Source organism: Lepus europaeus, chromosome 17 (genome assembly GCF_033115175.1).
Source record: "Lepus europaeus isolate LE1 chromosome 17, mLepTim1.pri, whole genome shotgun sequence".
Taxonomy (NCBI): Eukaryota; Metazoa; Chordata; class Mammalia; order Lagomorpha; family Leporidae; genus Lepus; species Lepus europaeus.
This window is the reverse complement of record NC_084843.1, coordinates 60,771,190-60,798,404: the sequence shown is the minus strand read 5'-3', so window position 1 is coordinate 60,798,404 and position 27,215 is coordinate 60,771,190. Positions and strand designations below refer to the sequence as shown.

Below are 27,215 nucleotides of genomic sequence, written 5' to 3'. Positions count from 1 at the left end.
GCCAGGGCTGCCGCGGGCTCCCCCGACGTCCTCGGAAGCCGGATGAGAGCCTCGGCAATGTGACCCATGGAGACCGGGTGGGTGCAGCCTGGCCGTAGAACCCGGGCATCGTAAACCGGGGCCATCCGCCGCGAACGCTGGCTGAGCGGCTTCGCGGGCGAACTGCGTAACTGACGCTCCCGGGCCCTCGGGCGCCGCCTCCCCGCCCCCGGGAACCTCCCCGCAGCCCCGCCCCGCGTCGCCGCCCACGGCGCAGGCGCCCTGAGCGCCGCTGAGTCAGGCCGGGGCGGGGCCGGCGCCTGCGCCTGCGCCGTGGGCGGCTCGGGGCGGAGGGCGGCTTTATATCCGCGGGCATCAGCTGACGCCCCGCATTGCAGACTGCGGAGTCGAGCGGCACCATGTACGCGCTCTTCTTCCTGGCCGGCCTCCTGGGCACGGGTGAGCCCCGGGACCCCCTAGTCCTGGGGAAGGGGGCTCTCTCAGCGCCCGCCAGCCGCGGACCCCGCCGGACCGGGCCTCCTCGTTCCGCTCCCCCCTGCCCGGGTGGGCCAGGGGCGCGCACTGCGCAGGCGCGTGTGCCGGCCCGGTCCCTGCTGGGGCGGCCTGGGGCGGGGGCTAGGGACACCGGGCGGCGCTGGGGCTGCCGGCCCGGGCTTGGTTAGGGACGAGTGGGCGAGGCGGGCCTGGCCGGGTGGCCGCGTCTCCCTGGGGACCCGAGTGGGTGCGGTTGGGGCCGTCCCCAAGGCTGCCCTTCCGGGCGTGGGGTGACCCTCCCGCAGCCGTGTTGTTCCTGAGCGGGGGCGCACGTGAGCGCGGGGGACTGGTCCCCCCACCCTGGGGGCGGAGGGCTGGCCAGCCTGGTCAGGCGTCGAAGTGGCCTGAAGAACATGCCTCGCCCCTGTGTTGATGTTTATCGTCTCTGCATGTGTGTGTGTGCTGCGCCCCACACCTGGAAGGCGCTTTTGGTTTGCACAGTCACTGAAGGAAATGGGTTTCTCCTCCAGCCTTACCCTGCCGCTGTCTGGTTGGCAGTCTAACGCCGCGGTGGTGGTGGTGGGGGGTCCGGATTATTCCGCTCTGGAAGGTTCTGCACCACCCTCGGCCCCTTTAGCAGTGGCCTTTGTGTTTGAGAAGATCTAAGTCGGGGAGTTGTGCGCACAGTGGCACACCTGCTTGTTAACCTGAAATGGTGCTGAGGGTTGTTAAAGGCCCTGCAGGTGCGGAGAACACCTGGGAACCAGCTGCGCTGCCCTCCCGGGTTTCCCGATCCCAGCCGTTCTGTGTTGCCTAACTCGGGCCTTCACTCTTCAGGTTTAAACTGAATCCCCGTGGCGAAGGGGAAGCCGTGAGGCGGGGTAGCTGTGGAGTGCCCAGTCCTGGAGGCACACCAGGGGAGATGAATCTGAGCTCCGGCTTCCTCACCCTCCCTCTCTGGTTTTCAGTAATTGTGTGTAGTTTAGGGAGCAGCATCCATCTTACCATTCAGCTCCTTGATGCATGTATTTGAAAAGCAGACAGCCAGAGAGACAGGTCCCATCCGCCGGCTGGCTCCGACAGCTAGCCAGGCCTGGGCCTGCCGACGCCGGGAGCCTGGAACCCTTGTGGATGGCAGGGCCGGCAGCTGCTGGGTCCTAGGGGGTGCGTTAACAGGAAGCTGGATCTGATATGGGATGCAGGCGGCTCAAACGCCCTCTCCCCGCTGAGGTTCAATACACAGTAATACAGGGGCTGACAGCTAATGGGAAGTCGAAGAAATTAGATCTCACTTGTGGACGCACTGGGTAAAGGGTGCTTTTCTCCTCTTAGCTTTCAGCAGCTCCCGGGACTGTGACTGACGCTAGACCCAGCTCTTAGGTTTGTTTTGCTGCTCAGCTGGGAAGGTGATCCTGCTTAGGAGAGAGTGTTCGCTTTAGGGTCACTGAAGAGAGCTTAGTTCTCACCGCAGCTTGGAATGCAGTCCCGCCATGGTCTGTTGAGCAACCCGGGGCTCCTCTTGCATTTCTTTTGTTTTTACAGTAGCAAACTGTTCTTGTTGGCATGGAGTCCCTCTTGGTGAGACCCCCCCTAAGAGTGCGGATTTGCTCAAGCTCACCCAGAAGGGACTTGGCAGTGTGACCTCCACCTCTGGTGTATATGGGAGTGTGTTTTACCAGAATAGTCAATCAAGGAACCTTCTTCCCTGGACACTTGGGTAAAGGCATTATAATGGCCTTGGCCTCACCTTGCTGCCCGGCCTCTGGGGCTATGCCAAGGTCGTGCTGAGAGCTTCTGAACGCTGGCTTCGCCTTGACTGCACCGGCTCTGTTGGAGCTTTTCAGAAGTGTTAACTCCTGACTTTTCTAGGATCTTTGATCCCGAGGGATGCAGTCGATTGAGCCAGCATCAAAGGATGTGAAAATAATTCGCCAGAGAGTGAGCAGCGCTAGGTTTATTGAACACAGTGCAGGAACATGGCGGGCAGGCAGGGGCTGACCAGTGTGCACCATCTGAGGGCTGTACCGTAGTGGCAGTCCCTTTTTAGTTAGAGTGACCGTTACCTCCTGCCTGTAAGGGAGCAGCCGGCCAAAAATCCAGACCACAATCCAGGAAGCAGACTTGGAACTGCAGGGTGTCCTCAGAATGAATTTCTGTGGCCCAAGAGGTTTTCCGTTGTACGTGATACGCATCTCTGGGGGCAGCCAGGGGGCTGGTATCCATTCAGTGCCCAGGGGTCACCCGCCGAGGGCCTGGGGACTGCAGCCATTGTCTGCTCCCTGGGAGGCTCTCGGAACCTGGCCGGCCGGAACTTGACCATTTCCACAGGGCCATCTGGAACCTGGCAGGCCTTCTGTGCTGTGTTGTCCTGATGGTCTGGGGGCTGGGACTCTTGCTTTTGAGTTACTTTATCCAGTCGACCCTGTCTTAGCCCCACCTGAAAACGAATGAGCCGGAGCCCCGATCACCTTAAGACACAGGCAGCCAGAGATGACCTTGGCAAATCACTGGCCGTTTTCTGGGGACGCCAGGCCCAGAACTCGGGACTTGCCCTTTGGACACCCCCCCCCCCCCCCCGTCTACTTGTACATCTGCGCTTTCTGAAAGCCCAGGGGCAGTTGGCACCCATGAGCATTTTAAGATTTTGGTCTTGCGGTCACCGAAGGAAATGACTTCAGAGTGAGCTGTCCTTGTATGCAGCCCGATAACCGATGCTGGGAGCCTGGTGCCCCCTCATTCACTGCCTAAAGGGGTGGGGTATGTAAACCCTGCCCTCCGCAACTCTTCTCAACCCAAGTCCTACAGCAAGGGCCAGGCGTTGGGTGGTCGCTGTCTTCGGAGAGGCAGGTGCAGGCAGGGTAATGAGACAAAGGGAGCTGCAGGCAGGGCTCTCTGAGGCTCGGCTGTCTCGCTGCTTCCCTGCTGAGTGGCCGACCACGAGTCTTCCCCGCACTGAGGCAGGTGTCTTCTCCAGGGATGATGCTACAATGTAGTGTTACGTATAAATTAATTTATTTGACAGGTAGAGTTAGAGACAGAGAGAAAGGTCTTTCTTCCGTTGGTTCACCTCCCAAATGGTTGTTACGGCTGGTGCGCTGCGCCGATCTGAAATCAGGAGCCAGTTGCTTCTTCCTGGTCCCCCACGCGGGTGCAGGCGCCCAAACACTTGGGCCATCCTCCACTGCCCTCCTGGGCCACAGCAGAGCTGGACTGGAAGAGCAGCAACCAGGACTAGAACCCGGCACCCATATGGGATGTCGGCGCTGCAGGTGGAGGATTAACCAAGGGAGCCACAGTGCTGGCCGTGTTACATACAAATGTATATGTGTTTGGAGCTTTGTTTACCTTTTTGTGATGCAAGGTGTGCGTTTGTAGTTTCACCTGTTAAATATCAACAAGAACTCCCAAGTTTCACCTGCCAGGAATTTTGGTTGACTCGTTTATCCATAGTAAATCAACTTGTATTCTGTGAAAGTAGTAGTATAATTCATGAAGGAAGAAGGATTTTTAAAATTTATTTTATTTGAAAGTCAGAGTTAGACACACAGAGAGGAAAAGACAGATCCTCTCTTCCATCTGCTGATTCACTCCCCAAATGGCCATAGTGGCTGGGCCAGGCTGAAGCCAGGAGTTTCTTCCAGATCTGCCACATGGGTGCAGAGGCCAAAGCACTTGGACCATCCTCTGCTGCTTTCCCAGGCACGTTAGCGCAGAGCCAGATGGGAAATGGAGCCACCACAGGCCACCAGGACAGGTGTGCCTCGTGGATGCACCCATGGACAGGTGTGCCAGGCAGCGTTTTGAGGCCATCTTCTAGCCTGGATTCTGGATTACTGCCTGCCAGGCCCTGAGTCTTGCTCTCTGGGAGGCAGATTCTGGGCTTTGTTAAAAATCAATAAGCGGAACACTAATGACATTGCCCTGCTTGCTGCTTCTGTTTCTTAATTGATTTTAAAACAATGATAAACGTAGTGATTGGGATGAGGAATTCAGCTGTTGCTAAAGTACTAACCGTTTTTCAAAACTAACGAAGTTCTTCTTAAAAAGATTTATCGGTCTTGGAAAGGCAGGGTGACAGGGAGGGAGATGGCTTCCATCTGCTGATTCACTCCCCAAATGGCCACCATGACTGGGGTTGGGCCAGGCTGGACCCAGGAGCCTGCCCTCTTTCAGGAGCCTCCACTGTGGGTGCAGGGATCTAAGCACGTGGGCCATCTCTCATTGTGGTTGCAGCCGCACCAGCAGGGAACTAGAGCGGAAGTGGAGCAGCTGGGACTCTGACCAGCAACCACATGGGATGCTGGTGTCGCAGGCCATGGCTCGCCCGCTGTGCCACAACACCTGTCTCTAAAGCCATGAAGTCCTAAGAAATAACTTGTAGAATTTCGTAATCCTTTGTCTTGGGGCTGAAAGGCCTGTGGAGCGGAAATTTCATCTTAAACACGTGGTAGACATGAGCTGCCTGATCCTGGGCAGCTTGGAGGCCTGTGTCTTATCTGTAAAAGAATTGTTGCTATCTGCTTGGGCTGCTCTGAGGCTTTACTGAGTTAATACGAGAAGGGGCTTAGTTAAGTACTATTTGTTGCTGTACAAACCATACTGTGTTCTTTTTTTAAATTTTTTTATTTTTTGACAGGCAGAGTTAGCGAGAGAGTTATAGACAGTGAGAGAGACAGAAAGGTCTTCCTTCCGTTGGTTGACTCCACTACAGCCAGTGCTGCGCCGATCTGAAGCCAGGAGCTAGGTGCTTCCTCCCCATCTCCCATGCGGGTACAGGGCCCAAGCACTTGGGCCAGCCTCCACTGCACTCCCGGGCCACAGCAGAGAGCTGGACTGGAAGAGGAGCAACCGGGACAGAATCCAGCGCCCCAGGCGGGACTAGAACCCGGGGTACTGGTGCCGCAGGTGGAGGATTAGCCAAGTGAGCCATGGCGCCGGCCTATACTGTGTTCTTAGCAGTTTGTCCCAGCAGCAAGGTGGCCCTCTTAACCTCCACTGCCTCCCAGCGCCTTTTATTTCAGTGGATAGGAGTTTAACAAACAAAACAAAATTAAATGGACTTAGTGTGTTATAGGTGAAGGGCCTAATTACTGAGTCGGGAACATAACAAAACCAGGTAGATACACAGCGGTTAGGAGGTACGTAGGGGGTTTGTAGACGAGGGAGGCAAAGGAGGTGTAGCTCCTAGGTCCTAGCAGAGCACCCAGCAGATCCTAGCTACTTCTGGGTAACCTGACTGCTCGCAAAGAGGCGTGTCGTCACGCGCTCTGGGGGGCTGGGTAAGGAGACGTCGTGACGCACTCTGGGGGCTGGGTGAAGAGACATAGTCACGCACTCTAGGGCTGGGTAGGTTAGTTTGAACCCCCAGTCTGGTTTCCCTATCTGTAAATGGAGAACTGTTGAGCAGATAATAGTCGCGTGCAGGAAACAAGGTTGGCGGGTGTGAGCGTGGAGGGTAGGACCCGTGCCTCCCCAAGCCTGGGGGCCTTGGTGCTGTGCCGGGCCCTCCTCTGTCACACACGTCATGGTGCTTTGCCCGATTCTTGCCTCTTGTTCTTCAGGTTCTGGAACGTCTCAGACTTCCAGACAGGTGGCAGAGTAGCTCTAATGAGCACCACAAGTATGGCCCCCGGTCAGTCCTGGCCCTCTGCTTCCGATAGCGCTTCCTGCTCATGCATCCTGGGTAACTGCAGATGGTGATTCAAGTGTTTAGGTCCCTGCACCCCTGTTGGAGACGTGGATTGAGGCTCCTGGTCTTGACGTGGTACAGGTATTTGGGGAGGACTCAGTAGATGGAAGCTTGCTCTCCATCTCGCTCTCTTGCTCTCTCTCTCGCTCTACCTTTCAAATAAAGAACAAAACAAGAAAAAAGTGAAAGTTGGGACTTGCTCTTCATTAGTTACCTCTCAGCTCTTGGCCCTGTCTGGAGTCAGGGCTGCTGGACAGCCTCCTGGACCCTTGTTGGTGCTCAGAGCCTTTGTGTTCGGTCCTCTTCCCCGCTGCCTTGCTGAGGGTCTTCCTTCCTGGGGACGGCCAAGCTCCGCTCACCTGCCGCCTTGTCAGGCTGCTTCGCTCTGCACCTGGAGCTGCCACCCAGCCCTGCCTTGCTCCTTGAGCTTGTTTCATTTTTCTTCTAGCACTCTCTGCCACCTGCATTATTAGTAAGTAGGCTTACTGTTTGGCTTACTTCCTGTATTTGATGTAAGGTCAGATGTACTTCAGCTTGGCATGTGTTGGTGCACTGGTATGTGTGAAATTAGAAGTTTTTGATCTTTGTCACAGTTATGTAGAGCATTTTCCTTTTTTTTTTTTTTTTTAAGATTTACTTATATGAAAGGCAGAGTTACAGAGAGGGAGAGACAGATTTTTCCTCTCACTAATTTATTCCCCCCAAAGGACTGCAGCTGGGGCTGGGCCAGGCAGAAGCCAGGAGCCTGAAACTCCATCCAGGTCCCTCACCTGTGCACCTGAGCCATCCTCCACTCTTCAGGTGCATGAGCAGGAAGGTTGATCTGAAGCGGAGCAACCAAGACTCGAACAGGTGCCCATACGAGATGCTGGCATCGCTGGTAGTAGCTCAACCTGCTGTACCGTGACGCTGGCCCTCCGTGCTTTTCGGAGATTGATTTTAGGAGGTGCTGCTCAAGGGTGACTTCAGGCTCAAGTGAAGTGTTGACCTTATACAATAACGTGTGTCAAGGCTAAAAGGAATGCTGGGTCGAAGGGTCACGGAGCCTAGTGCAGCGTGGATGGTGTTGGTGGTCCTGATTTGAGGTGCATCTGAAAAGGGAATCAGCTGTGGTTTGAGGGACTTATTTCTCCTCTGTGGCTCCAGGTTGCGAGGAACCTGAACTCCATTCCGTTCTCCTTGTGGGTGGCAGGGGCCCAGGCGCTTGGGTCATCTTCCATTGTTTTCATTTTCTTTTTTTTTTTTAAGATTTATTTATTTGAAAGAGTTATGCAGAGAAAGAGGCGGAGAGAGAGTGAGGGAGGGAGGGAGGGAGGGGTCGGTCTTCCATCCACTGGTTCACTCCCCAAATGGCCATAGCGGCCAGAGCTGGGCTGATCCAAAGCCAGGAACTTCTTCCGGGTCTCCCACGTGGGTGCAGGGGCTCAAGGACTTGGGCCATCCTCTACTGCTTTCCCAGGCCACAGCAGAGAGCTGGATTGGAAGTGGAGCAGCGGGACTCAAACCGGCGCCCACATGGGATGCCGACACTGCAGGCAATGGCTTTACCAACTACACCACAGCGCTGGCCCCCCATTGTTTTCCTAGGTGCATTAGCAGGGCACTGGATTGGAGACTGAAACCAATGCTCATATGAGGTGCCAGTGTCGCAGTTGGCTGCTTAACGCACCATGCCACGACGCTAGTCTGAGGACTTGGTTTTTGTCTTAATGTCGATCCCAGTGGTTCTCAGAGCTTTTGGTCCCAGGATTGCTGTACACTCCTGAGATACCAAGGACTCCAAAGACCTTCTGGAGTTTTGAGTTGCTAGCAGGGATCGCTTGTGGGCGTCACTGTCAGTGTGGCTGGCTCATGGCCCCGTGCAGCTGAGCATCGCTTGGACCCTGTCCCCGCCTGCACCTGCTCACCTCACTGCAGCCTGGGTGTCCTGCCATGGCCTGCTTTTTCACTTTTCAGGGGCTGCCACATAATCTTATTTTGGAAGGAGAGCTGTGTTAGAGTATTTACTGGACTGCAGCACTCCTGAGAGTACTCGACCAGAGTTCATGTTCCCCAAATTAATGAAGCTCCCACTGCGCCCTGTCCTCCCATCTCGGTCATTAGTGCGCAGAGTGTTGACCTGGTGAGGCTGTTGCCTTCCCCATGTGATAGATTTCTTGACCTGGAATGAACCAGCTTAAGAGGAAAACTAAAAAGGTTGCTGGTGAGAGAGGAGAGGCAGGGAAGAAAGAGTCTTTGTCTTCATAACAGCTGACACAGGTCAGAGGTGATGGGTGTCAGCCCAGAGAGCTTAAGAGCTTAAACGCCACTGATTACTTAGGTGATAAACGAGGTATTTGGGCCTTAAATTCTCCATATCAAAACAGTGCCATTCTGAATGATTGAACAGGCAGTGTTTTTATCCTGTTGTACAGGTTTTTTCCAAAAGCCGGGCTCTGTGAAGAGGGGACGAGTGTTTTTTGCCAGCTGTTGGATACGGTGGTCAGTGTTAAGTGCATTGTAGGAGCTGCTCTTCGGGGACTAGAGTGGATGCATTCCTCTGAGAAATGTCTCGGTGCTGGGGAGCTGGGGACAGAAGCAGACGCGGCCCCTCCAGGGGATAGACTCTCTGAGTTTCCTAGCAACCTGCTCGTTGCTGTGGTGACGCATTACCCAGGCAGCAGATCCACTGCCCTGTGGAATGTATGCACTGACTGTCCCGCACTGGGAGGCTGCACCCTTTGTTTTCGGTTTTTTATTTTGGTAGCTAGACTCAAACAGTATTTAGCATATGCTACCTGAAGTGTTTAAAAGGAAGAGCACACGTTGTGTGGCTGAAACAAGCAGGTAGAGCGTCAGGTGTCAGGTGCGTGTGCTAGGCAGGGTGGGGCCCTTCTTTGAGGTGGCTCTTGAAAATCTTTGGTTGTGATAGTGTGTGCATTTGGTACCCGCAGTGGTGCTGTAGCTTTATTAAAGACCTGTCATTTGCAGATTCTGTGCGTGAACGAGGTAGTTTATTAAATTGGGTTTAGGTTTGACTGTAAGCAAGAGAGACTGAGAGCCCAGTCAAAGAGACTGAGAGTGGCTTAAATACAGTTGGATTCCTCTGGTTATCACAGGAAATGGAGGAGCCAGGAGTGCAGCAGGGGCCTTGCTCCCAGGCACGTGGAGCTCCTGAGCGCATCCTTCAAATCTAGCCCTTTGTCTCATGGCCCGAGATGGCTAAGTTCCAACCACCACACCTGCATCCCAAGGCGTGGTGACTGCTACTTACACCCTGTTGGCCAGAATGGGGTCTCATGAGCAGACTCTGCTTTGTGGGGGAGACTGGGACACGTGGTTCTTAATCTTGGCAACCGTGTATTGAGCTAAAAATCTGCAGTTCTGTCCTGACGGAGGAAGGGGGGAAGGAAGTAGGGGAGCGGCCTGTGTCTTAGCCGTGGTGGGGAAGGGTTGTTCCCCAAATCGGCTTGTGAAGCTTAGGCTTCTTTTTGGTCTGATTTTAAAGTTAGCATAGGAGAAAATTAAAATTATGCTACAATATAAGAATTAGAACCCCTGTCCCGGTCTTCTCCCTACAGGTAGGTAGGTGCACCTTCAATGAGCTTCCTAGCTGCCAGGGTCAGCGCCTTTCGTGGGATCTTCACTCGGTCCCTGAGAAGCAGGGACTCACTGCGGTGGCAGTTGCCCAGGGGCTGGGGGACAGCAGGCCAGGGATTTTCGCTGGTCTGCGACTGCTCCCAGCACACAGATGAGTAACATGTTGCTGTGTGCCTCCTTGCCCTTCCTATTTGAGGAGCGCTTGGAGAGGGTTTAGGGTGGCTCTTGGGTGCGAGAAATACTTTGAACAGTGATGCCTAAGGCTTGGAGTCTCCTGCAGGGGATTCGGCTTGTAGCTCGAGTTTCATGAGCTTTGGAACGCGGTTCACCTGTGGCTTTCTTGCCCTGCCAGGCCCCTTCCTTGCTCATGCAGAACCTGTTTAGCACCTGGAGGCCAAGCGTCAACCCCCTGGGCTGGTATCTCACAGCGTGGCCCAGGTTTTGCGCTCTGGCCACTCCTGGGTCTTGAGTTGGGTAACTGCCTGTCTGAGGTTGCAGGGATCTGGCTCCTCAGGTCTTTGAACTGCCAGTTAATTACCTGGGAAGTGTAGAGTGAGCAGCTCAAGCAGCCTTGACTCAGCCCCCTGTGGGGCACCTGTTCCTGGCCACGGTGCATGAGAGCAAGCTGCTCCGGTTGCTGCTGTGGGCGAGAGCACTTGGCGCCCTCCCACAGGGTGCTGGCACGCACGTGCAGTGCGGCTGATAGCGAGAGGTTCCGTTTCACCAGCACCTCGGAGTAGCCGCCACGGCCAGGCCCCATTTGCAGAGTTAAGGTCACGCGGTTCAAAGTGGTAGCGCCAGGATCTCATGCCTGATTGCAAAGCTCGTCATGGAGCAGAGCAGACAAGCCAAAGTCTCGGGGAGATGACGGGCAGGGTGGAACGGATGGTGTAGTGCCCTGGCGGTGTTGCATGTTGACGTGTGATTGTATGAACTTGACGTTGTCTTCATTTTGTACGTGGGAGGACAGACTCTGGGGAGCAGTGATCTGCCTGAGGCTATTCGGAGAGGACGTCCCAGAGTTTGGCTTAGAGGCAGATCGTGTTTGCTTCCACTGTACCATGAGTTGCTGAGAGCATCAGATGGTGGTAAACTGCCCTAGAAAGTGCGTGTCTAAGGCTTAGTGTCCTCTCGCGAGGAGTCTCGAGCCCCCGCATTCCCACGGCTCCAGTGAGCTCTCCTTGCCTCCTGAGGTGCTGCACGCTCCCCCGCCCCCAGCAGTCCCGCTCTCGGCCAGTCTGGGTATAATTGCAGTGAGACCTGTCTTTGATCCAGTGACGTCCATGTTAAGTCGTTCAGAACAGGGGAGTTTCTTCTAGAATGTTTCTGTGTGTTCTCGGCCCGGGGGTCAGGAGGCATTCCCTGCTTTCCTGAGGGAATAGCCTGGACGTCCGTGACTGCACAGGAGGCCTGTCTGCTGGCTCACACGCAGGCCCTCTGAGCCGCAGGTGTAGTGTGTGGTTTGCCTGGAGTGGCGTTCATGTGCGCAGCAGCCCACTTCATCAGAAGTCTCCCGGGGCCAGGCAAACGGACGTTCTAAGAACTTTCTTAGAGTTCATATTGCCTCGAGAAGGAAGTTGGTCTTTGGGGGCAGGGTGAACTCTGCTGGGGCTGTGTTTTGAGAAATAACTTACCAGAAAGTGGTTTGGGGTGAATGGTGAATTTTTTTTTAAATTTGAAAGACCAGCACAGAGATAGATGTGTCATCCGTGGCTTACTTCTCCAATGCCTGCAACAGCTGGGGCTGGGCCAGTTTGAAACCGGGAGCTAGAAACTCCATCTGGGTCTCCCTGCACTGGTAGCAGGGACCCGAGTCCTTGAGCCATCAGTGCAGCTGACTTTCATTCTACGGAAGTGGACATCTCCGGGCTTCAATCAGTTTTTTTTTTTTCCCTGTGGTTGCTTTCATCACTTAAATTTCTTTTTTTAAAAGATTTGAAAGTCTGGGCCGGCACCGTGGCTCAATAGGCTAATCCTCTGCCTAGTGGCGCCGGCACACTGGGTTCTAGTCCCGGTCGGGGTGCCGGATTCTGTCCCGGTTGCCCCTCTTCCAGGCCAGCTCTCTGCTGTGGCCAGGGAGTGCAGTGGAGGATGGCCCAAGTGCTTGGGCCCTGCACCCACATGGGAGATCAGGAGAAGCACCTGGCTCCTGCCATCAGATCAGCGCGGTACGCTGGCCGCGGCAGCCATTGGAGGGTGAACCGACAGCAAAGGAAGACCTTTCTCTCTGTTTCTCTCTCTCACTGTCCACTCTGCCTCTCAAAAAAAAAAAAAAAAAAAAAAGATTTGAAAGTCAGAGTGAGAGACAGAGGTCTTCCGTCCGCTGGTTCACTCCACAGATGGCTGCCAGCAGCCACCATTGGACCAGGCCAAAACCAGGTCTCCCACTTGGGTGGCAGGGGTACAAGCACTTGGGCCATCCTCCACTGCTTTCCCAGGCACATTAGCAGGGAACTGCATCAGACCTGGAACAGCCGGGACATGAACTGGTCTGGTGCCCATATGGGATGCCAGTGTCGCAAGTGGTAACTTTACTTGCTATGCTGCAATGCCGGCCCCACTATAGAAAATCTTAGATTATAAAGGCTTTTTTTTTTATTTTGGGGTGCAAGGCGGGGTGGTGAGGCTCCCTGACACTGTTTGGAAATAGTTGGCGAGTCCTAGGGAAGGGCATCTGGCTTAGGGATTAAACTGCACCTGAGATGTCCACATCCCTTACTGGAGTGCCTGGGTTCAAGGCCCAGCCCCTGCTCTTGGCTGCGGCTTCCTGCTGACACAGACCCTAGGAGGCAGCAGTGATGGGTCAAGTCACTGGGCGCCTGCACCCACATGGGCAGACCTAGATTGAGTTCTCGGCTTCCAGCTTGATCTTGCCTGTTGTGTGCATTTGGGGAGTGAACCAGGAAATGGGAACTCCCCCAGTTTCTCTGTCTCAAAAAAACAAGCAGAAAGAAAATGAACCAGATAAGTGAGTCCCTTCCAGCCCGGTGACTTAGGACGACCCAGCTCTGTTTCGAGACAGCTGTGGGAGTTGTGTTTCCTAGGCTGGGGAGAGCCAAGTGAGAGTACCTGGCCAGAGGGCCAGGCCCAGCCTCGTCCTGGGGAAGTGCGTACAGGGTGGCCAGTGTCTGAGAAGCCAGAACACCTTCATTGGGCTTTTCTTTCCAGGTCTAGCCAGCCCAGTCCTGGGCCTGAAAGAATGCACCAGAGGCTCGGCGGTGTGGTGCCAGAACGTGAAGACGGCCGCCGACTGTGGCGCGGTGCAGCACTGCCTGCAGACTGTGTGGAGCAAGCCCACCGTGGTGAGCGTGGTGACCCCACGGGTGGCCCTCTGCGGGGTGGGGCGGGGCTTCCCTGTGTGCCTTTGTCCTGCTTAGCTTTGCTTGCTCCTGGCTGTGAGCCTGTAGCCCTGTGTCACTGGATGTACCTCTTGGACCTGCAGAGAAAGTAGAGGCTCGGGTTAAGATTCCCTTTCCCTGCGGTCATCTGGTCTCTCGGCGGAGAGGACCAGGCCCCTCTGCTGTGCCCCGTCCAGCGGCCCCCAGGCCTCTGGAGCTCTCACTTCCCACCCTGGGTAAGGGGCCAGTGCTGTGCAGCGCTGTTCCCAGCACTGGGCACACAGGCACAGCCCTGACCTTGGCCACTTACTCCAAAAAGTCTGTGCTGAGCTCTGCAGGTTCTTCCTGCAGTCTGAGATTCTGTTCTCGCCGCCTCCCTCTCGGACAGGAAAACCCACTGAGTGCGGCCTTGGAGCTTAGGGGGTACTTAGCATTTTATTTCCAGCCATAGCCACACCAAGGAGGAAACCAGCGACTGACCCTGGGGGACTGGGCCCAGCCTGTCACGTGGCACAGGCCGTGTTCAATGAGTGGAGTTTGCGCTCTGAAATGTGTCATCGGCCACCAGTTCAGACAGAAGAAAACTTAGTTAACTAACACCGCTGTTCTCTGAATTGTTTCTGAACATGGCCGGGAGTGCTTTCAGATTTGGTTCCTCCTTTGCTGCAATCTCGATTTTATTACTGCTTCCTCTTCACAAATTTGTCAAGTGAGGTCTGGATGGGAAGGTTTCGGTGGCTGCCTGGCCTCTGGGGGTGGCCCAAACGCCACACTCGCCCAGCCAGGTCCCCAGGTTCGGGTTGCTTGGATTGGTTTCTCTAAACGCAGACAGAGGCGGGTGCAGCCTCCCTTACTGCCGCCCGGAGGTGTTCGTTCCCGCTCCTGGGTCCAGAGCTGGCAGGTGCATTCCTCCCCAAGAGCTCTGAAAGCCAACCAGGGTTTCCTTGCTCCTGGGCTGGGTGGGGCCCTGATGCTCGGGCTTGGTGTGGCTGATAAGGCACAGCACTACTGGGAGGTCGAAGGTCAACCCGGTGCAGGGAGATGGCAACGGGGTGTGTTGGCTGCCCCGCCGCACCTTGCTGTGTGATAGACATGTGGCTCCGGCTTCGCTTCTGAGCCTGTGTCCTCAGAGTGGTGGGTGTGTTCAGGAGAACGTGACCTGTACCCCGTGCACCAGGGAGGGTGCAGAGGGGCGGAAGGCACAGACAGGAGCTCTGTGTCCTGCAGGAACATGGGGGTTTTCCTTAAATCACCCCCCCCCATGGCATCCTGCAGCTAGGCGTGCACCGTGCCCACGTCCTGCGTTAGCTAGCAGGGGAGGAAAGCCGTGGCCGTCCGCAGCTGTGTGGCGTGTGAATGTGTGCACAAATACAGATCTCTGTCCCTCGGGTTCTTCTTAGAAATCCCTTCCCTGCCGCCTGTGCAAAGATGTCATCAGCGCAGTGGGCGAGATGCTCAAGGACAACGCCACCGAGGTGAGCGGCGGCGGGCGGGCCGGCGGCGCCAAGGCCGGGCCGAGCCCCTGGGGCCCAAAGCCGAGTGGTCTGGGTGGGCCCAGGGCGCAGGTGTCTTCTGTGAGGGACCCTCGGGAGGTGTTACAGGCCTGTGGGCACCTATGTCTCTCTCCCCCTCCCTCCTCTCCCTCCCCTCCCTCCTTTTTTTTTTTTTTTTTTTAAGGGATGGGGGATGTTTCAACACTTTAAAAATGTAAACATTCCTTTTAGCACTGAGCTGTACAAAAATAGGCTGAAGTTAGCTGACTGATGGACTAAGTATTAAATGCCCAAGGTTAATTGGGATTTTATGTGCGTGATGTTAACATCCAGGTGCAGTTGGGTGTTCTCTGTTTAGAACTCCCTGTGTCTGTGGGACGTCAGGTCAGGGTCTTCATTTTGGATTTTCCTGCCAGCTTTTGTGTGATTGAGCCGACAGAGCCGTGGGTAACCACCGGCTCCCCTTCAGGTCCTCCCTGGGGGCTGGCTGTTGGCAGGCCTGCTTTTTCCAGGGCCTGTTAAAGGTTGTCTTGCTCATAGCCGCTCCGCAGGGAGGAAGCCAGCTCGACCCTGACCCTTGCCCGGTGTCCCCTCTTAGGAGGAGATCCTCGTCTACTTGGAGAAGACCTGTGACTGGCTTCCCAACTCCAACTTGTCTGCCTCGTGCAAGGAGATCGTGGACTCCTACCTCCCTGTCATCCTGGACCTCATTAAAGGAGAAGCGGTGAGTGGTGGCAGCAGGCACCCCGGAGCCCAGAGGGGAGGGTTGGACACGGGAAGCCTGCTTGCAGCAGGGGCTCCCTCCACAGCTCTAGCTCTCCACAGCTGGGGAGGCTGCAGCGATGGGGTGGTGGAATTGTTGGTGGTGCCGAAGCAGTGTGATCCAGGATTCTGTTGAGAGTTGCCAGTTGGAGAGCTCACATCCAGTCTGTTTAAGATTTTATTTGAGAGGCAGAGTTAGGGAGAGAGAGAGAGAGAGAGAGGTCTTCTATCCACTGGTTCACTCCCCAAATGGCCACAATGGCTGGAGCTGTGCTGATCTGAAGCCAGGAGCTTCTTCTGGGTCTTCCACATGGGTGCAGAGGCCCAAGTACTTGGGCCATCTTCCACTGCTTTCCCAGGCAGTGGGAGAGAGCTGGATCGGAAAGAGGAGCAGCTGGGACGCGAACGGACGCCCATATGGGATGCTGGCAGTGCGGGCGGAGGCTTAGCCTATTACGCCACAGCACTGGCCCGTGTCCGGTCTTTCAACTGACCCTTTGGTCGAGCAGGTGACTTCATCTCTGTGAACTGAGAATTAAGGAGTGATCCGGGACTGTCCTTGTGCTTTCAACTATAAGTTTTCCTGTCAATCCAGCAGAACACAAGCATATTGTACCCCAGCTGTGTGCTAGAGGCTGGGTCTGCAGCCATGAGCAAGGAGCCGGCTCTGGAGTTTGGAAAGGGACAGAGACAGAGCGGCTTTAGGAGACTGAAGAGGGCGGCAGGGCAGGAGCGTCCTGAGACAGGACCGTGGCTTTGGCGAGGAAGGCAGCAGTCACGCTGTGCAGGGCCTTCCGGGCTGGGTTCAGGGATTGCAGCTGCGGCCGGGAGCCGGGAGCAGCGAAGGAGGGACCGCGTCATTGGAGCTGCGTGGGCTGTGGATGGCAGGATGTGTGGGAGGTCATCACGCTGAGGAGAGCCTTCTAGGTCTCTGGGGAGATGAGGGGAGCAGGTTGGGTGGGCTGGAGACAGTAATCTGAGATGTGGAGCTGGGCACGGGCGTGAGGCATGGAGGAGGTGAACTCGGCAGCATGTGCAGGTGCTTAGAGCCTGGTTGCCCTGGCTGCCTTGTGGAGAGGCTCGGAGTTGTGACCCTCCTCTCCAGCCCTCTCGAGAGAGAGAAGAGCCGAGGCTGAGCACAGGGGATGTTCAGGAAGCCTAGAGGCTGCTGGGTAGTTAGGCACCAGGGCTGGGATTGTGGTAGTCTGCTCAGGGAGTCAGCTTGGACAAGATGTTGTGTTTCCTGGCTATGGGTGTGGGGAGAGGGGCGCACTCGACGGCGCCGGGCAGCCCTCTTGTGCTGTGCAGGCAGCAGGGTGTCAGCTGTGCCTCTTTCCTGCAGAGCCGGCCCGGGGAGGTGTGCTCCGCGCTCAGCCTCTGCCAGTCCCTCCAGAAGCACCTGGCGGAGCTGAGTCAGCGCAAACAGCTCGCGTCCAATAAGATCCCGGAGCTGGACATGACTGAGGTGGTGGCTCCCTTCATGGCCAACATCCCCCTCCTCCTCTACCCTCAGGACGGCCCGCGCAGCAAGCCGCAGCCCAAGGTGAGGCGGGGGCCCCGTTGTGGGTCGTGCTGGGGCTGGGACGGGAGGGGGCCGTGTGTGCGGTCGTCCAGCTTATCCCTGTGTGACGGCGCCTGACACCTGCCGGCCTTGAAGGGCTGGTCACAGGGCACTGTGCCGTCGCGGTAATGAACACCCCACTGACTTGAACCCGGCTGGTGGTTGGAGAGCGCCAGGTGCCGTGGCCGGGAGTGGGCGAGGACGCTTCCCGGGCTTCCGTCCTCTTGGGCATGGCGTAGCTGACCTCGGCTCCCTGTCTGCAGGACGATGGCGACGTGTGCCAGGACTGCATTCAGATGGTGACCGACATCCAGAACGCTGTGCGCACCAACTCCACCTTCGTGGAGACCCTGGTGGAGCACGCCAAGGAGCAGTGTGACCGCCTGGGCCCCGGCGTTGCCGACCTGGTGAGCCTCGCCCCCGTGCCCTGGAGAGAGTGCTGGGCCCGGGAGGGGGGACCGAGGAGACCTGGCCCCTTGCCGCCTGTGGCAGCATTTTAAGTTCCAGCCTGGCCAGAGCTGTTGTCGAAGGAGCGCCCCGTGCCCCGTCCCAGCTGCTTGGCTGCTCGACTCTGGATGCCTGACTGACGGGACAGTGACGGAAGGCCACTCTGGAAGCTCACTGTTCCAGGCAGTGTACGCGTTAGAGACCACACTGCAGCTGTGCGTCACCCCGCTTCTGGGAGCGTGGCTGTTGTGTCCGAGCCTCGGGGTTCTCGGTGCTTCCTGCGGAGAACAGGGTCGCCTCGGCGGGAGCCCACAGGCACAGCCGCAGGAGGCTCCGCCGGGAGCCCTGCTCCTCCTCGGGCTTGGACGCTCGCTGTGTTGGCCTCTCGGGCCCTTGGGTTTGGAGCTCCATCCTGTTAGCAGCCACACTCGGGAGACGGATGTGCGGCACGCGGATGCCGTGGTGGCTGACGGAGAACCTGCTGGGCTGGCAGCGGGGAGGCTGCTCTGGGATGAGCACGCCTCTGCCGGGCGGGAGGCTCCGCGGGAGCCGGGCTTCCTGCCTGGAAATCGTCCAAGTGTCTTCGCAACTGCTGCTTTGATTCCTCTCCCAGTGAAGCCCTCTCTGGGGGCGGTCCCATCGCTCTTGATATTCCCTCGGTCCGCTCAGGTACCGGACACCCCTAGACTTGGACGCAGCCAGGCAGGTAGAACTCCTGTCACTTGACCGCCTTCACTGTGGAGTCCTGTCCAGGGACGTGTCGGTGGCCTTAAAGTAGGAGTCTCGGATTCCCAAGCAGTGACCGGCGGCCGCCTTCTCTCGGCTGTGGCCGAGTGGCCGACCCCAGGGCAAGTCGGAGCCACACAGAAAGCAGCTGGGAAGAGGGACCCTGTCTGGTCCCTGGTGACCGTTTCCCGCTTTCCTGCACGGTTCCTCTAAGCTGCAGAGGCACCCAGCAGTTGTCTTTGTCTTATCAGAGCGGGCCCAGAGCAGACACTCCCAGAATTCTGCGGTGGGGATGTCCCTGATGGTCCCAGGGTGATGCATGCGAGCGCTGGGGTGGGGTGGGGATGTGTTGGGTGCGGCCGCCGCAGCGTCGGTGGGACTGACGGTCTCTGTGTCCCCGCAGTGCAAGAACTACATCAACCAGTACTCAGAGATCGCCGTCCAGATGATGATGCACATGGTAGGTGGTGGGGAAGCCCTTGCGCGTGCTCCTCGGCTCTCGTCATCTCCAGGAGCTCTGAGCCATGACGTTGGAGCCCTGGACGCCCCCCTCCGACCAGCAGGCTGTCCCCTTGCAGTGACAGTGCCCCCCCCCCCCCAAAGGGAAGCAGCTGGTGCTCAGGATGGCCCTGGCGCCTTCCTGGCGCTGTGCGGACTTGTGTGGGGGCGAGCTGACCTGGCTCCGCCTGCAGCCCCTAGATAGTCCGCTGTATCACTGAGCCACCTGGCCGGAGGCTGGGAGGAGTCCTGCCCTGTGGAGTTGGCCTTGTGCACTGTGGCAGGGCTGCTTGCACTGGTGCCTGTCGCAGCCAGCAGGGGAGGGGCGGGGGCCGGCAGTGGCAGAATGAGGGGAAGGGAGCTGGCTGGGCCGGTGCCCGCGGCTGGTGGGGCGGCCTGCGGGTGTCCTCACGCTGGGAACAGCACTCGGCCTCCCGGTCTGACCTGCAGGGGTGCACTCTGTCCTCTGTCACGCTGACTGGCTGACGAGGTCTAGACTCGGGACAGCTCTTGAGTTGATTGTCCACAAGGTGCAGCGTTTTCGCTCTGCCACCCATGGTGCAGCACAGGGGCAGCGTTGAGTAGCTGGAGTCGGGACCTTAGGACCGGCAGAGCCTTCAGGATTGGCTTTGTGGCCCCACTGGAACCATGAGATGTCCACCCAGGCCGGGTGAGGGTGGGTGCCGCGCACACCCCGCCTTGTTCTAACAGCTGTCTGAGGCCGCTGGCAAAGGCGTGCGCTGGAAGGAAAAGCAAGCCTTTGAGAGGGCTGCTGTGGTACGCTGCCTCCTCCAGCTCACGGATACGGCCTTCATGGTCAGAGTTCCAGCACGCAGCATTGTCTGGAAAACACGGATAATCTTTCTCATCCCAAAAACCATTTGGGGCTTCCTAACACATCACTGGGGTAGTACATCATCTGCTACTTTGTACTTGGCAGGATGTTTTTGGCCACAAAATGTATATTGATGATGAGAAACTGGTCTGAGTGATTATTAAGTGGCCGCCTAAGAACGGGCTGTGTGGCCAGGAATTGACATAGCCCGTGCCCCGTGGCTGGCTGGTGATGTTTCTGGTTTGCCCCTGGAACGGTGGCCATCCTCGCAGCCGGTGGGTGTGTCTGAGGTCTGTGGGATCCCCCCGAGGAGGAATGACTGAAGCTGGAGTCGCCGAGCCCCAGCACCAGGCTTCCGGTAGTGCTGTCAGATCTGCTTCCCGGCCGGCATTGTGCCACCTTGGCAGGACTGAGAGGCCTGGGTAGTGGAGAGGGCACTGGGTACCACACGCCCTTCCCTGGGCAGCCCCCTCTGTTCCCTTGTGGACCTGCCAGGGGGGTAGGCTCCTGCGGATGGGGCCCTTTATAAAGGGGCGTCTTCTGGGGGCCTCGCTGCCCAGCGTGGTGAGCAGGATTTAGTGGTTGACCATGGGGGCCACGCACACGCTGCTGGATGGTGTGGTCATCCCTCGAGGGTTTACAGGGCCCCTGTCCACAGGGGGAACAAGGGAAGTTGCCTGATAACCTGCCTGTGAGATTCTGGCCCTTTAACTTCCTGTGACGTCCCTACAGCTAGTGAACTGCTTGATTATTGTTTTAATTTTCTTAACTGTTGTGTCCTTTCCTTTCTCTGATTTCATCTCCGATTTCCTGTTTTTTTGTTCAACAGCAGGATCAGGTATGTGATGGGGAATTTGCTTGTAGTTGCGGTCTGCTGCTCTCCTAGTTGGTGCCTTTTTTTTTTTTCTTTTATATGGCGTGATCCGCTTTGACAGATGCAAAGAATGGTTGCGAAAGGCAGAGTCCTGGCTGGGGAGAGCTTCTGCATCTCTCCTCTGAGGTTCCTCACTCGCTTTAGGGGGCTGGAAAACAAAGCCAGCCGAGCTCTGGGCTCTGGTCAGAATGGACACACAGGCCGCACACGGGCAGGCCACGAGTGGGATGATGGGGAGCCACAGGTGGCCCGGGAGGTGCCCCAGCCTCCCTCAGTGGAGGCCTGACTTCCGGCAGGACACCTCGTGTCTGTCGTGTCAGGAGTGGGCGTTGCATGTCTTAGCGCTTCTGCTGCATGAGCGCATGATTCGCAAATAGCCGGCAGATTGTTCCCCCGTCTGTTGGATCCAGAGCGTTGGAAGCAGTCTCTCAATCGTGGCTTCTGTCCCTCTGGGTGATGGGAGCCACAGCTGAGGGCCTGCTGTGGGAACCGAGCCCCCTGGGCCTTCTTGCTCTGCGCCAGGGTACTTGGGGAGCCACTGTGAGCATTGTCCCCTTCTTGGTGCTGGCATCTAGCTCCTAGACTAGAGACAGATTTTTAAAAATTTTTATTTCAAAAGTGAAGAGACAGAGATGTTCCATCCACTGGTTCACTCCCCGAATGTCCGCTAAAGTTGGGGCAGGGCCAGGCCAAAGCCAGGAGTCTGGAATTCCGTCCAGGTCTTGCACCTGGGTGGCTGGGATCCAAGTGCTGGAGCCGCCGCTGCTGTGTCCCGCGGCGCATTTGCAGGAAGCTGGAGCAGAGCAGAGCCAGAACTGGAATTCCGGCGCTGTGATGGGGGGTGCGGTGTCCTGAGCCGCGTCCTGACCGCGGCACTAGTGCTTGCCCCTTGAGATGGATCATTTTTGGAAGGTCTTTTGAAATGACTTTGGTTGAGACAGCAGACTTTTCACCTGGGCCTCCTCGGGGACTAGGAGCGAAGCTGATCCTGAGACAAAAGCAGTGATGGCACCTTCTGGATCTTGACACCGTTTTACTAAAAAGCCTGCATCTTCAGCTTTGTCCCCCCCCCCCCCCCATTCTTGAGATGTGCCAGAGCTGGGCTATGTGGATGTGCTTGCCAATCAGAGTCCCCACCCTGATTTAATCCTAGAGCCCCCTTGACGTAAAACAGGGTGAACCACGGCCATGGCCCAGCTCCTCCCTTAACAGGCCCTGTATTTGGCAATCTTGTTGCCACTGCTTTGTGGGGTCTTGGTGGGAGGCAGGTGCCGGTAGGCCTGTAGCTGGGTGCTGGACGCGCTTGACGCACAGTATACAGAGCGCGCCAAGCGTGTATACTTGTCTCGCCTTGGGCATCTCGGTGCGGTGGTCAGCGTGTCCGACCTGCCTCGTGCTCTGCGGTTTGCTGGTGTGCTCTCTGGATGGTGGAAGGGAGCGCCACACAGGTCTTAGGACCAGAAGTGATTCAGCGCTGGGGGTTGGGTTTTCGTGTGCACTCTGCGTTGTGAGCGTGGAATGTGGTTTTAAAGGAGCCGGCATTTCCCCTCAGTGCCTCGGGTGCTGCCGCCTCTGAGAGATCCGGTGTGGTTCTGTTTCTGCCACACTTGGTTTGCTGTTGGTGTGTGGGCCGGGTCATTCCCCCTCCAGAAAGACCTGGCGCACGGGTGTCCTGGGAGTCCCTGTTCCCGGGGGGCCCTGGCTGCCGGCCTGACTGACAGCCCTCCGGGGCTTTGCATGTCCTCCTCTCCAGACATAGCCGAGCCCTTTTCAGTGGAACCTGGGATCTTGGCCTGGCCTGGGGGCGGGGGGGGTGGACCTGACAGAGGGCCCAGGGCCCAGCGGGCTACGGAGTGGTGAGTTCAGGCTCATGTCTGATTGGCAGTTTTGTGCTCTCTTCAGCAACCCAAGGAGATCTGTGGGCTGGTCGGGTTCTGCGACCAGGTGAAGGAGATGCCTATGCAGGCCCTGGTCCCCGCCAAAGCGGCCGCTGAGAACGTCGTCCCGGCCCTGGAGCTGCTGGAGCCCGTCAAGGTAGCTGGTGTCCCTGTGGGGTGTGGGCTGTGCCCCGCGAGTCAGGCCAGGCTCCTGAAGATCCCCAGGTCCAAGACTGCTAGGTGCGGTGTGGCTGTTCTCTGCACTAATGCAGCCACCCGGCGCCGAGGTCTCGGGAGAAGGTATTTCCCTGCGCTAACACAGACCCTGGTGTCCGGGGGTCAGCTGTGCGTTTTCTCGGCGTGTCATTCGAGAGGGATTTCCGTGCCTGGCCCCAGCCCGACTGACGTGTGCTGCCTGGGTCCTCCCTCGTAGCCATGGCACAGACGTGATATTCCCACAGGATTGCCCCCTCCCTGCTCCCGGCCCTTCGTGGCTTTCTCTGGGTGTGTGGGAGTGCATTTTGGGCCCCTGGACTCCACCCCACAGTGCTCACTGTGGGTCAGGCAGTGCTGAACGCACATGCTGATGGGGCTGGTGGTCTGGCTCTGCCAGGCCCAATCCGTGTGCTGCGTTAGCATGTGGCATAGCATCACTTCCAGAATGTTCCCTGGCGCTTGGCCACCAGCTGTCTCCCCCCCCCAAGTGTGACGAGTGTGTGGCCCACAGGAAGTGCCACAGTATCAGGCATGGTCAGGGAAGCCCCCCTCCTGGCTGTTTTCCCCACGACACGAGAGCGTGAGCGAGCCTCGGGCTCCTGCTCTGGCCGGGAATTCCATACAAGTAGACAGAAACGTAGAGCATCGCCTCCCTGTTGCCTGCCGCTGGGGCCTCGTGCACAACCGAGGTGGCGCTGTGCCCCCATAGGAGGTTCTGCACAGCGGTGCTGCGTGTCTGAGGCAGGCCCTAGAGCGGCAGGTTGACGCGTCGGCGCTGCCAAGTGAGCCGCTGGCCGGCCGGGGTGGGAGAGCCTGGCCTGCGCAGGGCGCATGGACCAGACCGTGACTCCTCGGCCTGCCCTCCCCTCACTCATCTCCCCAGCGCCAGCACCGCATGTGGACAGGGACCTTGCTTCGGTTCTCCATAGTCGGGTGCGGGGGAGGGGAGGGTGGCAGTGTGGAGGATGGGGCAGGGTTAGGACAAGAAAGGAACTTGAGCGTGGGTGGTGAGAGGAAGCCCTGCTCGTCGAATTCTGTGGGCCCGGGCCCCTCTGTGAGGGGAGCAGGGCTGAGGGGCGCGGGTCTCGGCATCGTGTGCTCCTGCCCTGTCCGCAGGAGAGACCCGTGCAGGCCCGTTCTGACCTTCTGTGCAAGGCCTGTGAGCTCGTGGTGAAGAAGCTGGTGGATCTGATCGACAACAACAAGACCGAGGTGTGCCGCCGTCCTGTTGACCCCCGCCCCCCCGAGTGAGCCAGGCCCTGCCGGGGTGTGGGAGGTTCGGGTCTGGCCGTGGCTGCGTGTGGACCCCCGTCTGAGAAGGCATAGCCGCGGCTCCTGGTCATCTCCCCTTTAGACGGCGGAGGGCGCCGCGGCTCCTGGTCATCTCCCCTTTAGACGGCGGAGGGCGCCGCGGCTCCTGGTCATCTCCCCTTTAGACGGGGGAGGGGCCGCGGCTCCTGGTCATCTCCCCTTTAGACGGGGGAGGGCGCCGCGGCTCCTGGTCATCTCCCCTTTAGACGGCGGAGGGCGCCGCGGCTCCTCGTCATCTCCCCTTTAGACGGGGGAGGGCGCCGCGGCTCCTGGTCATCTCCCCTTTAGACGGGGGAGGGCGCCGCGGCTCCTGGTCATCTCCCCTTTAGACGGGGGAGGGCGCCGCGGCTCCTCGTCATCTCCCCTTTAGACGGGGGAGGGCGCCGCGTCTGCTGTGGCGCCCTTTAGATGGGGAGGAGGGCGCCGCGGCTCCTGGTCATCTCCCCTTTAGACGGGGGAGGGCGCCGCGTCTGCTGTGGCGCCCTTTAGATGGGGAGGAGGGCGCCGCGGCTCCTGGTCATCTCCCCTTTAGATGGGGAGGAGGGAGCCGCGGCTCCTGGTCATCTCCCCTTTAGATGGGGAGGAGGGCGCCGCGGCTCCTGGTCATCTCCCCTTTAGACGGGGGAGGGCGCCGCGGCTCCCGCCCGGCCGGGTTCCTGGTCATCTCCCCTCCCACGCCCACCCTCGCCGCCCCGTGGTCTCACAGGGCTCCCTGGCTGTGTTTCAGGAGGAAATTATCCACGGTTTGGATAAAGTGTGCTCGGAGCTGCCCGCCTCCATCTCGCAGGAGTGCCAGGAGGTGGTGGACACGTACGGCAGCGCCATCCTGTCGGTGCTGCGGCAGGAGGTGGACCCTGAGCTGGTGTGCCACATCTTTCACCTCTGCTCCTCTGGCAGCGCGCCGCCCGTGGTGCCCGCTGTGCCTGTGGTGCCCGGTGAGCCGTGGGCGTGGTGGAGGCCAGCCCGTCCCGGAGCTGGGAAGGCTGCTGGCGCTGAGCCCCGTGTCCCGTGCCCTCTGCCCTAGCCCGTGTGGCCCCAGTGAAGGACGGTGGCTTCTGTGAGGTGTGCAAGAAGCTCGTCAGCTACTTGGAGCACAACCTGGAGAAGAACAGCACCAAGCAGGAGATCCTGGCTGCCCTGGAGAAAGGCTGCAGCTTCCTGCCTGACCCCTACCAGAAGCAGGTGCGGCCCGGCCCCTGGGGCGGACGGGGTGGCTCGCTGATGGGACCCTGGGCTGGGGGCTGGCGGGGAACCCCGCTGTGGGTGCCTCCAGCCACGGAGTCCAGGGAGGTGTGAAGCACTTGGAGGCTGGTTGGCTCAGACGGCCCCACGGGGGGAAAATGGGCTGAGGCCGCCCCGCGTGGGCAGGTGTCAGGAGGGAGGCCCCAGGGCCGCTGGCCGGGAGCGTCGGCGTCTTCCTAGAGGAGCCTGCTCTGCACCGGTCTGGCCTCCTGGGTGCCCCTCTGCCTGGGCGTCCCTGGACCCATGTCCCCTCTACTCCCAGTGCGATCAGTTTGTGACCGAGTACGAGCCGGTGCTGATCGAGGTACTCGTGGAGGTGATGGACCCTGCCTTCGTGTGCCTGGTAAGTGGCCCTGGGCCGCCTGGTGCTCCCCGCCCGGGGCGGCTCCTCTTGGACTCGCACCCACGGGACGGTGTGGGGGAGAGAGCGCCAGGAAGGCAGAGCAGCGGGCTGTGGCCCCGTGCTCCACTCCCCCGTGTGTCCCCGACTGTGCTGGCTGCTGCCCTGTCCTGAAAGGGCTGAGCAGGGCTGTGCTCGCTCTGACCCTCCTCTTCTCACCGCACAGAAAATTGGAGCCTGCCCCTCGAGCCCCAAGCCCCTCCTGGGGACAGAGAAGTGTGTCTGGGGCCCCAGCTACTGGTGCCAGAACTCGGAGACTGCTGCCCAGTGCAACGTGAGTAGCGGGCGGGCTCCCTGCCTGGTGTAATGGACCCGGGGACCACTGTCCCCCGCCTTTGTCTCGGGGGCGCGGCCCAGAGCCGTGGTTAGGCTGGCTCCTGGGCCCCCGGTGCGGGCAGTGACGGGAAGGAGGCGGGTGTCCTGCAGTGGGGTTTGCTTCTGCTTTCTCAGCCGTGTTCAGTTCCCCTGTGCCATTGTCAGACTTGCACCGTCACCACAGGGGTTGCACAAGGCCCGCGGGACTGACTCAGATGTGTGTTGCGGGGCACCCTTGCCCTGCAGCCACAGGGTGCCGTGGCCCTGGCCGCGCTGGCCGTCACCTGTTTGGTGACCTGTGCTGCCTGCTTTTGGTGGGAGCAGTACAGGTGTGGCCTGTTCTACCCAGTGTTCCTCTGTGCAACCATTTCCGCCTCCCTGGGGTTCCTCGTGACCAGGTCAGGGGGGACTGAGTCACCACTGCAGGGCGGGGCACAGAGGCCCCGGGCGCTGGCCGCACCCCGTGCTGGAACGGCTTGTGGCTGCTGGCCTACGGAGGGGATGGGGGTGGCCGTGGCCTGAGCCCCTTTCCTCCTCCACAGGCTGTGGAGCACTGCAGACGGCACGTGTGGAACTAGGAGGTCGGGCCTCGGGAAGCGAAGCCGTAGCGTTTTGTTACCTACTTTCGCCTGGGGTAAAGAACCTCCCCTCCTAGTTGACTGTTGTAAAAATAGGGTCCCCTCCCCTCCCTTTGGCACCTCATTTCTCTCCTGTAGTGTTGCTGCCCCCAGGGCAGGTACCAGCTCCCTACTCCCCTGTCCCCACTCACTGCTTGGCGGTTGGTGGCAGTGTGCACCGAGGGCTCCTGGCTGCCCGCACGTGGTACCGAGAGGAGGCGGTGGACTCGTGCAGGCTGGAGCGTTGTGGGGGGATGGGAAGCTGTCCACCCTCTGAGCTGGGGCCTTGCTCCCAGCCCATGGGGCGGCGGCGGAGGGGGGGGTGGTTGCCCTAGCCAGGGCCCCTGTTTGCTCTCCGAGAGCAGAGCAGGGGCCTCCCAGGGAAGAGCAGCTCCTGCGAGCGCGGTTGTGTTAATCCCTGCTGTCCGGGCCCCACGTGGGTACCCTTGATCTAGCTGTGCCGTTTTCTGGTGATGCCTCGTTTGGGGCCCCCCGGGGTTGGGGGGGAAGGGGGAGTCTGCTTGAATGTACACGGCTCATTCCCTGTGAGCCTGCACCCCGGGGTGCCCCCCCAGCTGCAGGGCCCTGCCTCGCGCTGTTCCTGTTCAGTGCTTCTGGAGTAAGTGGATGCCACGCTCCCCCCGGCTGCCGCCCGTGTGACTACTGAAGCTGCTGTTCCTCCTGGGGGTGCCAGCGCCCAGCGAGTGGGGCCGCCGCTAGCAGATGAACCTGATTGTTTGTTTTGCACTAAAGTTCCTGTGACTTAATAAAGGTCTGTTAACCCGATTGGCCAGGATCGTTTCTGTGCCACCGCCCGAGTAGGCCAGAGCAAGCCAAGCAGGTTGGAAAAGCAGCAACCCCTCTCCTCCCTCTGTGCCGCCCGAGCCCACCCCCCACCCCCCCCCCCCCCCGGCCAGCACGGAGGCGGGGGACCAGAGCCAGAGTATATTGCCAGTTCCTT

The 27,215-nt window shown here is 58.8% G+C and overlaps 1 protein-coding gene across 1 annotated transcript; it reads left to right on the top strand.

Annotated features, from left to right (window-relative positions):
- The first annotated feature begins 332 nt into the window (after positions 1–332).
- PSAP (prosaposin) lies at positions 333–27,040 on the top strand. The gene is made up of 14 exons (XM_062215254.1): positions 333–438; positions 12,911–13,044; positions 14,481–14,555; positions 15,172–15,297; positions 16,678–16,878; positions 17,160–17,303; positions 18,473–18,529; positions 22,179–22,310; positions 23,486–23,581; positions 24,408–24,615; positions 24,705–24,862; positions 25,185–25,265; positions 25,489–25,596; positions 26,180–27,040. The coding sequence occupies exons 1-14, from the start codon at positions 399–401 to the stop codon at positions 26,213–26,215; spliced, it is 1,596 nt and encodes a 531-aa protein (XP_062071238.1). The 5' UTR covers positions 333–398; the 3' UTR covers positions 26,216–27,040.
- The last annotated feature ends 175 nt before the right edge of the window (positions 27,041–27,215 follow it).

Excerpts from the sequence above, each read along its gene's own strand:
- PSAP (XM_062215254.1), top strand. The coding sequence starts at position 399 with ATGTACGCGCTCTTCTTCCTGGCCGGCCTCCTGGGCACGG. Across the intron at positions 16,879-17,159 it reads GCAGCAAGCCGCAGCCCAAG|GACGATGGCGACGTGTGCCA; the intron begins GTGAGGCGGGGG and ends CCCTGTCTGCAG. Across the intron at positions 24,863-25,184 it reads CTGACCCCTACCAGAAGCAG|TGCGATCAGTTTGTGACCGA; the intron begins GTGCGGCCCGGC and ends CTCTACTCCCAG.